Consider the following 18262-nt stretch of genomic DNA (forward strand, 5'->3'; position numbering starts at 1 on the left):
TCCTGTGGCTTCTGGAAAGGTCACAGGATGGTGTGTATGCTTTGTATCCTGTGCCTTTATGCACCCCTGCCCTTCCACATTTGCTTCTGTCCACAGTAGCAACACTCTACAAAATCAGGAGCCACTGAATCCAGCCAGACATTCAGCGCTCCCATGTGAGGTCGCTCAGAGTGTCCGATGGCTGGGTTTTTCCAAAGTAGTCCTCCAGACCTTGCTTCTGAGGCACCTCTGGGCGGACGCAAATCTCAGGTGCTTTGGTCAGCAGCCGGCCACATGGATGCATCAGCACCGCATATGGCCACGGCAGCCCAAGAGAAAGCGCAGGCTCCTTAGAGAGCGAACAGATGGATGTAGTGGCTGCGACAATGGGATCCAACAGAGCAACAGTCGCAAGGAGGACAGCGCCGGCCCGGCGGGGCTTGACTCTGCCATACATGGGGTCGCTATGAGTCGGAGCTGAGTTAGCTGATAGCAACTAGCAACCACAATGGAACGGATAATCAGCAGAACTGACGTCAGCATCTCTCTCACAGTCTCCACTTTCAGACAGATCCGTACATTATGTTCCAACCCTCTGTCCAAGATGGCCTGCATTTCTGACCATTCCCTGTCCATGGACGACTGCAACCACTTTTCAATGACCTTAATTAACATGTTATTGTAAAAAAAATTTTTCTTTTAATGGTGTTGCGGTTGTGAGGTGCCATTGACTCCGTTCTGACCCATAGCGACCCTGTGCACCACAGAGTGGAACACCGCCGGTCCTGGGCCATCCTCACAGTGGTCCCTGTGCCTGAGCCCACTGGTGCAGCCACAGTGTCCGCCCATCTCGTGGAGGACCTTCCCTTTTCCCCACTGCCCCTCTACTCTACCAAACACGATGTCCTTGCCAGGGGCTGGTCTCTCCGGACACCAGTGAAGTATAGCTGGATTAAAACAAGCAAAGAAATACCTTGAAGCAAACTTCCAGCATGACCCTCTTACCTGTTGACCCAGAGTCCACATAATGGGGAGGAAAGATTGTTTTGGGAAAACTTTGAGATGGCCCATGGAGCTAATAACAGAGGGGGCTGCCAAAAGTGTGTGGAAATTTTTAATTGAGTGAACTTTTTGAAGCTCCTCTTGTACATACTAAAAATAAAACAAACTCACTGTCAGGGAGTCGGTTCTGACTCCCAATGGCCCTATGAGCAAGGTAGAACTTCCCCTGTGGCTTTCCAAGGCTGTAGCGCTTTAGGGAAACAGAAATTATTTATCGTTCACCTGTGGAGCAGCTGGTGATTCGAACTGCTGGCCTTGAAGTTAGCAAGGCAACATGTAAACCACTACACCACCAGGGCTGGGATGGATGCTCTGGCTGTGGGTTATTCAACACTTACACGGTCAGGATGTTTGACTTCCTGGAGCCTGGGGTGGGGGTGTTGTGTGTTACTTCCAGGAGGTTTTTTAGAGAGCACAGACTCGGACGATGCCTCCTTCGGCCTCTCCTGGGTGGAGAGAGCCCCAAGGACACCCGTCTCATCAGTTCCCAATTAGCCAACTCCCTTTCCCCCACATCTCTTGTTTCTGCAAGAGAAAGCTGTGTGTGTGTGTGTGTGTGTGTGTGTGTGTGTGTGTGTGTGTGTGTGTGTCCCATCTGCCCATCCCCTTCTCTACACCATTGGTAACCGCCAGGGACTGTTCTTTGCTGAATAAGCCCTTTCCAGCTGGGACCAGATAAAGTCAGCAGACCGGTTGGGAATTGAGAGTTTTACTGCCATCATCTCGACTATTTCTTGGCTCACGTGGGCATGCCTTCGCCCAGAAGAGCCCCCACCTCATTCCACAGACCGCCGGAGAGGGGTCTGTATTGGTAGGAGCTCACGCTGGCTTCAGTATTAAATCCTGGGTGGCAGTCACGCGGGTTTGTGCCGTACTTCGCACTGAGTTCTCCCTGGCTCGTCTGTGAAGACCTAGTGCCTCAGTCCCCGCCCTTCTTCCCCTTCAAAACTTTGTCCTTGATGACCTTGGCCCGGCAGGTGGGCCCAGAATTCCTGTGGACGGTCGGTGGCGTTCACATGTCCCCGTAGCATTTGGGCTGGCTGCCACAGGGTGTCGAAAGCTCAGCCTTCACCTCTCCATCCAAAAGCAAAGCAAACCCAACCACCATCGATTGGATGCTGACTCATAGTGACCCTGTACGACGGGGCAGAACTGCCCCTGTGGGTTTCTGAGACAGTCACTCTTTATGGGACTAGAAGCCTCATCTTCCTCCCTCGAAGCAGCTCATGGTGTTGAACTGCTGACCTTTCATTATCACCCACTACACGACCAGGGGTCCCCATCTCGGAGTAGGGAGTCATCGACATTTTCCAGGTAATGGTGGAGCAGCGGCATCCCCCAGCTAGCTCAGGCCAGGTTGCAAGAACGGATTGCCCTTCTCTCTCCCAAACCCTGCGCTCAGGGATACCACGCTGGCAGCTGGAAGCCAACTACAAGAGAAGCATTTACACCACAGGAATAGGCAAGCACGACGAATCAGAGATTTGTTCGCCCAGAGGACTGGCTGGGGTGGGGGGCACATTTCCCAGCACTCACCATGAAAGGAACAGAAGAGCCCAATGTTCACAGAGATCGAAGCAGGAAGCTGACAAGCGCAGCTCAGGCAGACTGGGTTCACGGGCCCTGTGACCTCACACCCTTGAAATGTGTGTTGATTTCGGCATGTTTGTTTAACTCTGTCAGGATCACAGCTTCCTGTGCCGCATCTCTGGCCCTCCTTCCAAAATGAGAGCGAGGTAGAGAGAGGCAGAGAGAGAGAAAAGGAGGGAGGTTGAGATTCAATGTCATCTTACTAAAAAATAAAAGGCTTCCTAATAAAAAAGTTTATTGTCAACATAGCAGCTAAAGATTCCCCCCACCCCCCTTGCTTTTATCTCACCGCAGGGGATAGAATCGTTGGCTTGAGCTCACAGCGCCGCCGGGACCCTCTGTGGAAGGCCAGCTCCCTCCATCATCCTCCTGGCAGGCGCCATATTTCTGAGTCACGCTGTGACCTTCCGCCTTCACAGTAACGAGTGCTGGATGCCATGCATAATAAAGGGAGTTTGTGGGGAAGTTTTAAAATATGGAAGGAGCCCCAAAACAGATGAGAGATGTCAGTCTGAAACTGGTGGCCAGAGCCGAGATGATCCGTCTTGTGACACAGATGTGCCAGAAGCGTAACACTTTCTGCTTGGCTCAGAGTTCAGGTCGTAGCTGGGTTAGGGAGCCTACTCCAAGGTAAGGAACATGCCCCGCCTGCCTACGGGCCCATCCTCACAAGGAAAGTTTTCAGTGTCTCCATTTGGCATGTAGGGAAGCCGTTGTTCACTAAGGTTAGGACCGAGCCAGGGTCTGAACAAGGGTCCAGCCGACTGCTCTGTGCTCTGCCAACCCCCTGTCCTCTCAGTGAGGACACTCGTCAGCTGGTATGCTCACCCTCTCCATCTTCCTGTAACTCTGTCCTTTCTGTCAGGGCTTCCCTGTCGCCTCCTTGGAAGGATTGCCCTTGACCACCCTCACAAAGGAGACTCTCCCCGGCTCTGCCCAGCCGTCACCATGACTCTCTCTAGCAATGGCCCCTGTGAGGGGTCTCAGCGCACCTGTCACTCCTTGAAGTTGTAGTATGGTCTGTCTGCATGTTTGTTTGTGATCCCTCTCCCTCTTCTAGAGCATAATGTTCTCCTAGGGCAAGAATGTTGCAGCTTGTCCTCTGTCGTAGATGTGTGGTCCCCGGAAGAGTGACTGGTGCCCGGTAGCTTCACAGTGAATCCTGAAAGGTTGGCTCTGTGCAGGAGTACATTGGGTGCATGGAAGGTGTGAAGCATGAATGGGTGGGTGATACACACGTGGCAGGTGGATGGATGCATGGATGGATGGATGGACAGAGATGAATGAATGCATCGATGAATGGATGGGCGCACAGAAGGAAGGTGGAGGATGGATGCATGAGGGGATGGGTACATGGTGTGTGAAGGAATGGATGGATGGATGGATGGATGGATGGATGGATGGATGGATGGATGAGTGATGAATGATATATGGGCACATGGATGAATAAATGGATGCACAGGAGGAAAATGGAGGATGGGTACATGGTGTGTGGATGGATGGATGGATGGATGGATGGATGGATGGATGGATGGATGGATGAATGGATGGATGGATGATGCATAGATGAATGGGTGGAAATGCAGAAGGATGGAGGTGGGGTGCACGAGTGTATGGATGGATAAAATCAGACAATATCAAATTTACCATTGGTTCTCCTTCCTAGACCAGCCTCTAATTCTGCTAAGAAGTGCTTTCTGCAATCCTCTAAATGGCTCCTTACACTTCTCCTGGAGATTCATACTCTTACCTTCCCTCTCCCGGGAATGTCCAGCCTGGCCACTAATCTTCCCAGAGGGATAGGATGTGTGATGGCCCGGGCTTGGCAGGGACCCAGGAGGCTGACTGAGCAGGGGCTATGTTGCAATCCAGTTGATCCACTGGGAGACCTGGCTAGACACCGCCGCGTTGGCAGGGCTTTGAGTGCACCTCCGTGGGTCTTCCCAGCCTTTCTACCACCTCTAGGGTCACCTTCCCCTGGGGACTCCCTCCCAGGCAGCCTCATTCACTCATGAAATGTGAGTTCAACCCTCATTCACAGGTTCTGGAGATACACCGTAACTACAGCCTATATGGCCGCTGTCATCCAGGGTCTGACCCGCATAGTGTAGGAGGGGGCTTAATAAACAATTTCCGTGTGAGCTCTGTGGTGGAAGCGATGTCCAAGGTGTAGAACAGATCTTGTGACGAGGACAGAGCAAGTGGCACACCTGAGCCTGCCTCTAAACATCAAAGCGGGAAGTGAGGGCTGCCCGAGACATGGTGGCGAGCCTGGGGACAAATCCCAGTGGAGGAAAGAGGCTGACGAGCCAGGTCTGTTCCATCAAGGAGTGGCGGGTCTGTGCTGGCTCTGGTTCCTCCTGATGCAGAATTTGAGTCTTGATCTGGTGGGTGGAGGGGGGAGTGGATCACCTGCAGAACCTCCTCAGAAGCTGGTAGAAGGCACAGACCAGTGTTGAGAAAAGACAGAAGAGATGGAGATGCCAGTGAAGAGATGACGGTCACATGGACCACAATAGAATCCTTCTCTTCTTCCAGTTTTGAGTGTTCCTGCTCATGGCCCCATAACTCACATCTCATGCGGCCATCTTCCTTCTGTGTCCATCTGTCTCTCTATCTTCTTGGCGCTTTCTGAAGGGCACCTTCCCTATTGGATGAGGACCTCCTCTGTTCCATGATGGGTTCATGGGAGTTCATTGCATCTACAAAGACCCCGTCTCCAAAGAAGGACACCTTCACAGGCCTGAGGTCAGACCTTGAATGTATCTTTTGTGGGGGACCCAGCTCAGCTCAGTAGTCAGAGGTAAAAGGCAGACAGTCTGGGAAATGTTGACTGGGAAGAAAGGCCAGGAGTCTTGGCGAAGCTGGCTCTGCCCCGCTGGGCCAGTAGAGGCCTCCTGTTGACCAGTTGGGCCGCCATGTGCAATTCTGGACCAGCCAACTCAACAGCCCTACTCTGCCGCTCACAAGTCAGCGTCACCTCCCTTTTTAAACATGGGCACAAGCTCTCCTCACAGGGCACACCGCCACATGGGTCCCCGGCACACGGTCCAGACTTCCATTCAGTTGAGGAAGCCAAGCCAGAGCATTGGGAAGCAGAGGGGGCCAACGTTTGTTTCCAAGCCCAGTGTTGTCAGCAAATGAATCAGGCAGAGCAACAACAAAGCTATTGGCCCCACAGGCAGGTTTAAGGAGAGCGTTCACAATTAACTTCCAATGAGAGTTTCCAAAGGCTCATTTTCTAGAGCAAAACACCCAGTGGCACTCATTTGTAAGCCGCTGTCTGCAGGGAGAGGGAAGCCATTTCGCTCAATGTTGTCAGTTAACTTTCTGAGCCAGGCAGAATACAAAGTAGGGCGGTGGGGTCATAAATCAGCAACTCCCCCTCCCTGGGCACTGATAAATGGGCATCATACAAACCTGGCATTTGCATTGGGTCTCAGGACATAAATCTCCTTGTCATGATCCTCCTTCCCCCAAAAAAGATCCCCCTGAAGTCAGACAGAGCCATTCAGACAGGCTTTCCCTGCTGGCTGTCTGTCTTTGCTCTCACCTTCAGCGGCGGCCTTTTCACTTTCTGTACTTCCGCTGCTTATGGAATGTTGCATTCCACCAGGGAGAGGTTTATAACCTTTTGTTCAGCCACGGATCACCTGGGTGGAGTAACTTATCAGAGTGAGAAGAAATCTTAGAGATCCTGTCTCAGGCCCCTCATTTTACAGGTGGGTAGACCGAGGTTCGGGGGTTAAAGTAACGTACCTAAGATCGCAGGCAAGTGCGTTATAGGATCTAGGTCTCTGTGTGGGCTTGGAAGAACAAGCACCATGATCGGCATGGAGAAATAGTGTAACCTTCATGGATCAGGATAAAAGGTGTGCTCACCTAGAGACAATGAGGTGGTGGAGAAGGAGAAGATATAGAATGTGTGGCCAATTTCCTTTGTAGACAATGGCCTCCTTTGCCGTGAGACCAGAAGAACTAGATGATGCCCAGCCACCATCACTTATCATTTTGATCAAAGATTCCATATAAGATCCTGATCAAAGGGAGGGAAATGCAGACCATGATGCCAAATGCTCATGGAATCTAGATTTTCCTGGAGCCTTAAAGGGTAGCTGAAACTACAGCCCTGAGGTCATCTTTAAACCTTAAACTTTAAATCCAAGAAGAACTCCTTAGATCTGGACAATGGTCTAGCTGAACTGGTAAAACGTCTTCATTGAGCATAGAGCTCTTGTAAGAACTGTCAATAGGGGACCCCACTTAGAGCAGCTACTAGAAAGATTAGCCAGAAACTGTAAGGGGCAGTGATTTGATGGGTATGTGGGAGGAACAACCCAGAAAAGTGGGGCCAGGAAGGGCTGCACAACTCAAGGAATGTCATAGCGTCACTGACAGGCACATGCAGAGATGGCTGTGTTGGGTGTATGTTTTGCTGTGGGGACGCTCGAGGACAACAAAGAAAACAAGCTATACCAAATAAACTCAAGCAGAGATCATAGGGCAGGTTGATCAGAAAGGCCAGTCAGAGAGCAAAGTACGCTTGCATTCATTCACACATGTAGTCACACGTTCACGAGACGAGCCCGTGGCATCCTCGGTCCGTTCTGCTCCAGTCATTAGAGCTACGAACAAAGAGCCTGCTGCCAAAACCCAGAAGGGCCTTTGTTTGGCTCAATGTATTCCCAGCAGATGAAAATGCAAATAAAAATAAGTTCTCAACCCTTCTGGGGTTTTTTGGTTGGTTGTTTGGTTGGTTGGTTAGTTTTTGGCACTCTGCAACTCCATCGTAGGAGCCCCGAGAGCATCTGGAACTGGATCTTGGGTTTTGTCGTGCATGGTTTTGGCCTGGCATCCTTAGAAAAGATTGGAGAACCCAGGTCCCCCAACCCAGACACCATCACACATATGCCCCCAGACCCAGGCGCACACACACACACACGTGTGTACACACACGCATGCTCGCACACACATGAGTGTGTGTGTGTGTGTGTGTGTGTGTGTGTCTTGGGGCCTATGTGTGCTAGTGTCTGCTTTGAGGGAAGATACATTCTGAGTCCCTGTGACGGGAGAGGAGGAGGCCTTGGTACGCAGTTCAACAGCTCCAGCTCCACCCATTTAGTGAGGGGAGATGTCTCCAGAAGGCTTCTCTGAGCTGCTTATTCCTTCCACATTTTCCAGTTGCCAGAGAGCACTGGGCTGGAAGAGGAAGCAGAGCTAACTAGGACAGGCTTCTCCCCCTCCAATGACTGTCTGGTCCCGGGAAACCGTGACAGCTGGTCCAGGCAATGTGCAGATGCTTGTCAGTCCAGAAATTGCAGAAACACAACTGGTTTAGACCCTTTTTTAAAGGCCCTTCCCCAACTCACCTCTATACTGACAGATCATAACACAGATGCACACCACATAGTCTGTGAAGGAGGCCTGGTGGAGCGGTGGTTATTTGTTGGTGCGATCTGCCGAAAGAACAAGCCTTTCTGTCTTGGGAGAAGTACAGCCAGCATGCTCCTCAGAGGCAAGGATGGCGAGACTTGTTCTCACATTCCTTGGACATGCTGTCAGGATCTGAGACCAGTCCCTGGAGGAGGTCACCATGCTTGGTAAAGGGGAGAGGCATCGAAAAAGAGGAAGGTCCTCAACAAGATGGATTGACACCATGGCAGCAACGATGGGCTCAAACCTGAGCACAGCTGTGAGGGTGGCCGAGAACCAGGCGGTGTTTGTCCTGCAGTGCACGGGCCACTGTGAGTCGGCACGGGCTCAAGAGCCCCTGACCACAGCACGGTTTCCACACACAGACCTGTGAGTACACGGAACTGGCACATAAACTCATCGCTGTTTCTTGGGGAATTGGTACCACTGGGTAGATCCTAGTCCCCTGGTCCCCAGGAAAGCCTGTCCTTGGGCTGTGAGTCCTGGGGTGCCCAAGGCTGGTGAAAGAGGAGAACTTGGTGAGATGAACAGGCGTTACGATCCTGAATGAGACCTGGAAACTGACACACACCGAAGCTGGAGAAGCAAAGCCAGGCCAACCACCAACCCACCAAGCTGCTGCTATCGAGTCCAGCACAGCCGTGGTGGGCCTGGAGGGTGGATCCCATCTCTTCCGCGGCATTTCCAAGACTGTCATTTCTACGGCAACAGACTACCACCTCTTTCTCCCACAGACCATCTGGTGGGTTCGAACTGCCAACCTCTGGGCTGATAGGCATTTCACCACTTGTCCCACCCAAGGACCTAACCCTGTGGAGTGTACAATTTAGGGTGTTCATTAAATTAATGGGTATTCATTAAATTTAGGGTATTCATTAAATTCGCCATGTTGTCAGCCATCCCAATGCTGTCGAGGCGATTCTAACTCATTGTCACCCTGTAGGACAGGGGGACTGCCCCGTCAGGATTCCCAGGCAGTCATCTTTTGTGGAAACAGATGGCCCAGCTTTCTTCCAAAGAATGGCTGATGGGGTTGGACCCCCACCCTTCCGGTTGTACCGAGCACTTAATCACTGCTGCACCACCAGGGCTCCCCTGCCCAATTCCCAGAGGCAAACAGAAAAAAAGAGACAGACAGAGCATATTTGGGCAAAAGGAGGCATCCACAATGGCAGGGCCATTCTGCAATGTTCACGTTGTGTGACTTGGGCAGGGCCACTGTGACCCCCTGTGTTTCCTCCTCTGTAAAATGCGGGGAGAGCGTCCACAGGGACCCCAAGGGGATCGGCAAATCTCTGCTTCCAGGTCCAGATAACACAACAGAGAGTCAACGCCGGAACAAAGCACAGCTTTGGCACTTTGTGATTTATAGTTACGAGACGCAGCCTTCCTGGCTCTCATCGCCAGGGTAATTAAATCACCATTTGTATAATGACTTATTAATAACCCATCTCTCCTGCTGGAGTTTAAGTTCCAAGAAAGCCAGGAGTCTTCCCACTGTAGACCCAGCACCAAGCCCGGTGCCTGGCTTGTAGCGGACGCTCCCTAAATATTGACTCACGGCCAGCGGGCGAGCACCAGGGGCCGGAAGAAAAGAGCCGGAGGGTGCTCCTGGCTTCTCGCGCGTAGGCGACAAGCTTCTGCACCGCAATTATCATCGCCTTTCTCTCCAGCTGGACGCAATGGTGCAAATGTTCTTCTCTCTATTATCTGAGCTCTCTGCAGTGCACACAAACACAGTGTGTCCTTGGTTAAAAGTGAGTGGGGCTGGAGCCATCTCCCAGCGTGCCCACCAGGCACACGCTGGCAGGAGGTCTGCAACAAGGGGCTTGGCAATGTGGTCTCTGGGACTGATTTTGAAGACACAGGAGATAAATGAGGTCTAAAGTTGACTCTTCCTCCCAGGAGAATGGAATAGAGAAATTACCAAACTGCACCATAAATATCACTTGCAAGTAAAATTATGCTGAAGATCATCCCCAAAATGGCTGCAGCATTACGTCGATGGGAGCTGCCAGAACCCCGAGCAGATTCAGCAGGGCACATGGAATGAGGGATGCCCATGCTGATGTCAGGTGGAGCTTGCAAGGAAGCAAAGAATGCCAGGCAGATCCTCACTGGCGTCTGACTGCCGAGGCATTCAGCTGTGTGGATCGGAACAAATGGTGGATAATGCCGTGTGGATAATGGCATTTCAAGACACTGAATTGTGCTCGTGAGGAACCTGTACATGGACCGACAGCACAAGAGGTTAGTGCACAGTTTAAAATCAGGAAAGGTGTGTGTGCCAGGGCTGTGTCCTTGCCCCATTCTTGTTCAGTCTCTGTGCCAAACAGAGACTCCCAGAAGCTGGACCAGATGAAGAAGTAAATAGGATCCGGATTGGATGAAGGCTCATTAGCATCCTACTAAATAGGCGCAAGTCATGGTCCAGCAGTTTGCTTGCTGAAAGTGAAGAAGGCTTGGAACAATTGCTGATGAAGACCTACTGCACTTACTGTACTGATGGAGACCTACTATGCGACAGCCTACAGTCTAGACGGCTCAAAGTCAAGACATCCGGTCACCCTGAGGACTCAAGTGCTTCTGACTCAATCCATTCGGCTTCAGTCATCTCATAGTCAGACCAAAGCTGGACAGTGAATAAGAAAGACCGAAGAAGAACAAATGGCTTTGAATTGTGGTGATGGTGAGGAATATTGGTTATCCCACGGACTTCCAGAACAGACAGATCCATGTTGGAATGCTGCCTACAAAGAAGGAGAGCACGACTTGGCTCGCGTGCTTTGGACAGGTCATCAGGAGGGACCAGAGCCTAGAGAAGGACATCGTGCTCAGTAAAGCGGAGGGTCAGCAAAAAAAACCAAAAAACTAGGAAGACTTCAATGAGATGGGTTGACACAAGGACTAGACTAGTGGGCTCCCATGGTGCAGGACCAGGCAGCATTGCATTCGGGTGTAGGCAGGGCCATGGTGAGTCCGAATCAACTTACAGGCACCTTGCAAGAACAGCAACAAAGGTAAGTAGAGAATTTCTTCTGGTCCAGCAGTTTCACGGCCAGGTCTGAGGATGCAGTTCCAGAAAGCTCTGCGTGCAGGACGGGCCTTTGGATCTCAAGAGACATTCCATCCCCATGACTATACTATGTGCAGACAGTGCTGGTTATGGTGAGGCCCACCGGCCCTGTCCTCTTAGCTGGCAGCTTCCTTCCCAGGTGGATGCAGGACCTGAGCGGAATTGGATGGCCCACCCCTACACTGCTCATAACCCTGGACCTGCTGAGCAAGCTGCCCTGGAGCCTCGAAGCTGACAGCCCCTGCGAAGCTCCACTCCAGCCTGCCATGAGCTCTGCGTTTAATTTGATTTTCCTCTCCACAACAAGCAAAGTTCACATTATAGATAAATTGCCTGGAAATTCCAACTTAATAAGGCATATATATGCATGTTTCAGGCCCAGAGCACAGAGAACATCTTGTGCCCTGGTATTTTTACATCGAGAAGGTTATGAAAGATACAGCTTTGTAAATGTCGGAGAGCGAGGTACCGAGCATGCCTGGCTGAGGGGTCGCAAAAGCCCGTGAACGGTGGTATTCAGCCTCCAGGAGGTGAAAGGGGAGGTTGGCGAGTGGTGTGAGCTGGTCCCCAGCTTTCTGGGGGTCACCCCCACCATTCTGTGCCATCTGTGTCTCCCACCAGCCCTGAGTCAGCTCCAATCTATGGTAGCTCCCCATGTGTCGCAGGAGAACTGCGCTCTGTAGGGTTGGGTTGGGTTTTGAACATTTCATTGCGCTTTCTGTGAATGTTTACCTACCAAATCCGTTTCCCCACTCAACCATTCCTACCCATGTTGTTCCCTAACAGTGGTCACAATCCCCACAGTGGGTCGGCATCCTCCTCATTTCCTACTCAGGTTCCCCATTGCCATCCTACCCTCCCTGTCTGCTTATCTTTGCTTTGGGGCAAATACTGGTTTCTTACCATTGATTAGTTGAAGAATGCATTGCACGTGGTATTTGTATTATAGTCTCGTCTATAACTTGGCTGAAAGGTGGCCTTCAGAGGTGTCTTCGGTTTCAAGGAAGACAGTTTTCTCAGAGAAATGATCTCAGAGGTTCTTCCGGTCTCTTTCTAATCAGGTTTTTTTTGTGTTTGTCTTGCTTTGAATTTTGTTCTTTTGGTTTGTTGTAATTGATTGTACCTGAGGTCTTCTGCTCTGGTCTTGGTCAGCGGGGTCTGACGTGGTAGCTGGGCACCATCTAGTTCTTCTGGTCTCAGGCTAGAGGAGGCTGTAGTTCCTATGGGCCGTTGGTCCTCTGAGTTCTGATAATACTTTGCTTGTCAATGCTGCTCGCTGCTCTCAAGTGGTTGTCCACTCCTGGCAACCTTATGTGTGAACACGATTCAGTCCTGCTCCATTTCTGTAATCTTGGTTGAGCCCTGGACCTTCCATCTCCACACAGGCCTTGAATTTCTCTGCCACTGGAGATTTTAGAGGCTGATTTTTTCAGAAACAGCCAAGCCTTTCTTCTGAGGCATCTCCGGGTAGATATCAGCTACCAACTCTTCTGTTAGAATCCAAGAACTTAACCTTAGCACCGGGCCACCCTCCAGCCCTCACTTTGCGTTAAGTGGGCCCCAGTGCTGGCAGGCATGCTCAGTCAGTGGCTCTGTCTGAGGAGTGGGATCCTGAGTGAGAACAGTGAATCTGCGTCATGAGGCCCGCGATTCAGAGTTTTCGAGACTGGGGCTGCAGAGGTGAACGCTCCGCCGGTGCCCAGCGGCCCCTCAACCCTTCATGGGTTTCATGTGAATGTGACCTGGGCATTTTGTCATTGCAGGTATTCTATATACAAGGATCCCGCCGGCTGGCTGAACATCAACCCCATCAACGGGTCCGTGGACACCTCGGCAGTGCTGGACCGTGAGTCCCCGTTTGTCCACAACAGCGTCTACACTGCCCTCTTCCTGGCCATTGACAGCGGTGAGTAACTGAGCAGCCCTCCACCCAGCGTGGACCCTTCACTATCATTCTCATTGGCCCAGGTCTTCTGAGACAACGCCTGGTAGTCTTGGGAAGGATACAAATGCTGGGGGCCCTTAGACAAAGGTGGAGCCGTGCACGTGATCGGTCAGAGCCACAGGTGTTGGAGGCCATGGCTCCTAGTGGGAAGGTGAGTGGCTCCCCAGTTAGGGCTCCGAGCAGTCGGACACCAGGAAAGGAAGGGCTATCCTTGCGTCTTTCATCTCAGAGTTGTGTTCTCGTCGACAAAAGCAGCTGTTTTTTACTTAACCCAAGTGAAGGAATGTTCCAGAGGTTCCTGCTGATCCCCACAAGTGGGCTGTCCCTACGAGGGGCCTGGGAAAACTTCATGAGGAAATTGTGTTGTCTGTAAATGCCGTTTTTCCACACAGTCGTTGAAGCCCCCTTCTCTAGCACACACTCATGTAGCAGCTGCTTCTGGGCGGGAAGGTGCAGAGAATAGGCTGGAGGGAGTGAGACTTGGCAGAGGGCGCAGAGAGGGTTGGGAGAGTAGACAGAGAGAGAAGACAGAGCAGGGGAGGGGAGGAAAGCACACAGGTGAGTGTTTGGATATATAAGTAGGAGCCCTGTATTTAAACCAGATGGGGAGTTTATGGGAACCGGCAGCCGATCCCATAGGTTCCTGGGGAGAAATTGGCATGACAAAAGCAGGAGAGCCATTCGTCTCCCTCAAGTAGACTAGCGATCCTGCTGAGTTCTACAAACGCAGTAAAACACAGTCATTGTGCTTAGAGGGGGACATATGTTAGTCGGGAATCATGCAAGGGCACAGGAGCTCCTGAAGGCGTATCCTGCGTGCTGTGATGGAGCAAGCCCAGTGGAGGGGCGCCTGATCCAGTGTAGAGAGAGGCACCTAACGCAAGGACTGGGGTTTCCTTGAGAAAAGTGGGGGCATTCTAATGGAAGTCTGAAAGGATAGATGGATAGGTGGGCGCTGAGACTGCTCAGTCTGGCTGGCAACTGAAGAGGCAGGTTCTCCTTGATGTTGGTTTTACTTCTTTTTTCCATTGGAAGTTAATACATATATCATTCCATAGTTCAACCACGTCAAGCAGGACTGTACAGTTGCCACCAGTCTGTTTCCAGACAGTCTTTTCCTTCCTGGACTCCTTGACCTCGTCCGCCTTTACCCACCCCGTGCCCCACCACCACCACCACCCTCCCAGAAACCCTTATTCGACTTGCTGTCCCCATAGGTTCATGCAGCCTGGGTTTCATATACCAAGAAACAGAAAAATATATAACACAAATTCAAGAGGGTAACCCCAATGACATAACATATCTGCAATAAACCCCAATATGAACAAACAAACGACAAAAAAATACAGAAAATGTGGAAAACCAGGTCAGGTCCAGTGTCCGTCAGAGGTGGGATCAACTGACAAGATTGTAACCGTTCAAGCCAGGTTTATCTCTTCGATCTTCTATGGAAGAGGCAGGTTCCGTGTGTTCAAAGCTCAGGGCAAACAAGTGGGTCTAGTGTTGAAGCCCTGTTTCTCACACAGAGAAGGCATTCACAGACTTTTGGACAACGTGGGAGGAAGATCACAAATACCCTAAATGCTATGCCAAGGAGTTTGGCTTGATGATGCCCCGTACCTGGCACCAGAATACTATTAGGTCCTCTGGTCACGTGGAGAATGGGTGATGGCCCCACACGAGAAGCCGTTAGTGTTTTGCATCGTCAACATTCTGTGTAATTGCTATCTGGAAGCAACAACTTGGTTTAAAGGTCTAGGAAGCCACTTAGCTTCCTTATTTCCTTTTGTAGAAATCAGAGCCCATTCGGGATACCTTTATGACCAAGTGTTCCTGTTGAGGAAACCCAGCCTCATCTCAGACACACACACACACACACACACACACACACACACACACACACACACACGGACTCCCTGATCATGTGACTGGGCATGCTGCTTCCAGACTCTCAGAGTCTCTACTTCTACAAAATAAGAAAGATGCTTCTCGCTGTTGAGCCTGTTGAGAGAAATGAGAACGTGAAGGAGGGGCTCCTGTAGTCTCCGTCAAAGGCCACCGGAGATGTCCAATACATGGAAACCCCACTCCTAGGGGAGTCCAGGACAAGAAAAAGTGGAGCCAAGCATGAGCCTCCTGTGACCTGAGGGGGACAGAAATTAAGCTTGGAATCGACTTCTTGTCCAACTCAGTCCCTGCAAGTCTCCGACGAGGACCTTCAACATCTGGTGCCACCGCTGTTCCCAGAGCAACCGAACTTTCCCTGCAGATAAAATAGTGAATCAAAAACAGGTTGGCATTAATATAAAGAGCCATCATTAGGGATATTAATCTTGAACAAGTGCCCAGAGACTGAGAACAAAGAGAGCATAAACAGACAACATCTTCAAAACAATGAAAAGAAATTCAGAGCCAACGTTTGTTCAACGGCTCCTTTTTGTCCCTCACTGCAAATTTAACCAGGAAAAAAACAAGCAATACTTATCTATTCATTCAAAGTTAACCCTGCTCACCAGTGTCTGAATTTTGTCCAAAGTGAGCGTTTGTTTTTATAAATTTTAGAGAACTCCCATTTACTGGGTGGAATAAAAGAAGAGGGGTTTCCTTCGTGTAATATTAGGAAACCTAAAATGAAATAAGTGTGTTTTATCCAAATCTGAGATCATTCAGAAAGATATGCCCAAACACACAGAGAAAGCACACAGTTGTAGGATGCAGTACACCAATGGCTCACTGGTGGAAGACTAGAGAGGCTGGATAAATAAGAATATGGCTTGTGAAGGCACCATATCATACAACTTCAAATACACTTGCGCCAACAGTGACTAAAAGATTAGAGGGAAAACCAGTTGGAAAAGAATGCACGGGTACCGTATATACTTGAGTAAAAGCCAAGTTTTTCAGCTCATTTTTAATGCAGTTTTTGTAGTAAAATTAGGTGCCTCCACTGCTACAGATAAGAGTCCGCAACACAGGAATTCCAGGATAGGTCAACCCCTCGGGGCCAACAAGGAGAGTAGAGATACCAGTGGGATTAGGGAATGGTGGGGGGAGAAAGGGGAACTCAATCATAAGGATCAATCTAGACCCCCCCTCCCAGAGGGACGAGTAATGGAAAAGTGAATGAGAGGTGACGGAGGACATTGTAAGACATGGAAATAATAATCTATAACTTATCAAGGATTTATGAGGGAGGGTGGGCGGGGGAGCAAGGGGAAAGAAATGGGGAGCTGATATCAGGATCTCAAGTGGGAAGAGAATGCTTTGAAAATGATGATGGTGGCATATGTGCAAATGTTCTTGGCACACTGGGTGAATCTATGGATTGTGATAAGAGATGTAAGAGCACCCAATAAAAGTATTTTTAAAAAATATTTCAAAAGATAAAATTAGGTGCCTCGACTGATATTTGGGTCAGCTTATACTCTAGTATATACAGTAATTTCTTTTTTTAAAATCATTTTATTGGGGGCTCATACAACTCTTATCACAATCACAAGTACATTTGTACATTTGTTACCATCATCATTCTCAAAACATTTTCTTTCTACTTGAGGCCTTGGTATCAACTTCTCATTTTCCCCTCCCTCCCGTACCCTCCTCCCTCATGAACACTTGATAATTTATAAATTATTATTATTTTTTCATGTCTTACACTGACCAATGTCTCCCTTCACCCACTTTTCTGTTGCCCATCCCCCGGGAGGGAGTTATAGGTAGATCATTGTTATCAGTTCTCCCTTTCTACCTGGTATTGGTTCTCCCTCCTGGTATTGGTACTCTCATTATAGGTCCTGAGGGGCTTATCTGTCCTGGATTCCCTGTGTTTCCACCTCTTATGTGTACCCGTGTACATGCTCTGGTCTATCCAGAGTTGTAAGGTAGAATTGGGGTCATGATAGTGTGGGGGAGGAAGCATTTAAGAAATAGAGGAAAGTTGTATGTTTCATTGGTGCTATATTACACTCTGTCTCGTCTCTTCCTTATGACCCTTCTGTAAGAGGATGTCCAATTGCACACAGATAGGCTTTGGGTCTCCACTCTGCAGTCCCCCTCATTCACAATGATATGATATTTTGTTCTGGGTCTTTGATGCCTGTTACCTGATCCCATCGACACCTCATGATCACACAGGCTGGTGTGCTTCTCCCATGTGAACTTTACTGCTGCTCAGCTACATGGCTGCTTGTTTATCTTCAAGTCTTTAAGACCCCAAACACTGTATCTTTTGATAGCCGAGCACCATCTGCTTTCTCCACCACACTTGCTTATGCACCCACTTGTCTTCAGCGATCATGTCGGGGAAGGTGAGCATCATGGATTGCAAGGTTAATAAAACAAAGTGTTCTTGCATTGAGGGAGAGCTTGAGTAGAGGCCCAGTGCCCATCTGCTACCTTAATACTAAAACTATAAATATATGTACATAGATCTATTTCCCCATCATCATATATAAATATATTTACATATGTACATGTCTGTATTGAGACCTCTATAAATGCCCTTTGCCTCCTAGTTCTTTCCCCTATTTCCTTTTACTTTCCTCTTGTCCGACGGTGATGTTCTGCATGGGTAATTTCTGGTTGTGGGTTTGCCCAGAGGACTTAAAATAGGGAGAAACAACCAGGAGGACATTAACAGTCACATGGAGACTGTGTGATAAAATGGGAGCTTGAGGGACTTTCGATGCATGGTTGGTTGGCTCCCCCACCCCCAGTGCCCCGTGGTGTATTTGCCATCTAAGGAGTGAGGTCCCCTGACATCTCACAGGAATCAAGGCCCATCAGAAGGAGCCTATGAGACTCAGACATACACACATTCTCTCACTTAAGACCATTTGTCAGGTGGTCAGGGTGCAAGGAATAAGCGGGACACATGGGAAGACTCCGAAAAAGACAGACCTTTCACTGTTATTCACATGACCTTCAAGGGTAGGTTTCTTGACCTTGTTGTACTAGACCCCCTGAGTGTGTTTAGGTGGTGAGAATTCATCAGGCCACATGATCATGATATATGAGCATTCCTGTAGGTCCACACAAAGTCTTCCAAAACAATGTGTGCCTATCCAGAAAGCACGTGCCTGGCCTGCTGGGCCTTCCAAGGGAAGTGGCCATTCCTTTGCTCCCTGAGAAACTTGTTGCCATCGAGACAGACTCTAGGTGGCTCAGCAGATGGGTGA

General features: G+C 49.8%; 1 protein-coding gene across 2 annotated transcripts in view; it reads left to right on the forward strand.

The window, feature by feature from the left end:
• The window catches only part of CDH13 (cadherin 13), a 1090774-nt gene that overhangs the window by 1050966 nt on the left and 21546 nt on the right, over window positions 1-18262 (forward strand). For both annotated transcript variants that reach the window (XM_075536309.1, XM_075536308.1), the window contains exon 11: window positions 12904-13046. In XM_075536309.1, the coding sequence (XP_075392424.1) occupies window positions 12904-13046 (143 nt within the window). The remainder of the gene's footprint in view (window positions 1-12903; window positions 13047-18262) is intronic.

This window comes from Tenrec ecaudatus, chromosome 18 (genome assembly GCF_050624435.1).
Source record: "Tenrec ecaudatus isolate mTenEca1 chromosome 18, mTenEca1.hap1, whole genome shotgun sequence".
In the NCBI taxonomy this organism is placed as follows: Eukaryota; Metazoa; Chordata; class Mammalia; order Afrosoricida; family Tenrecidae; genus Tenrec; species Tenrec ecaudatus.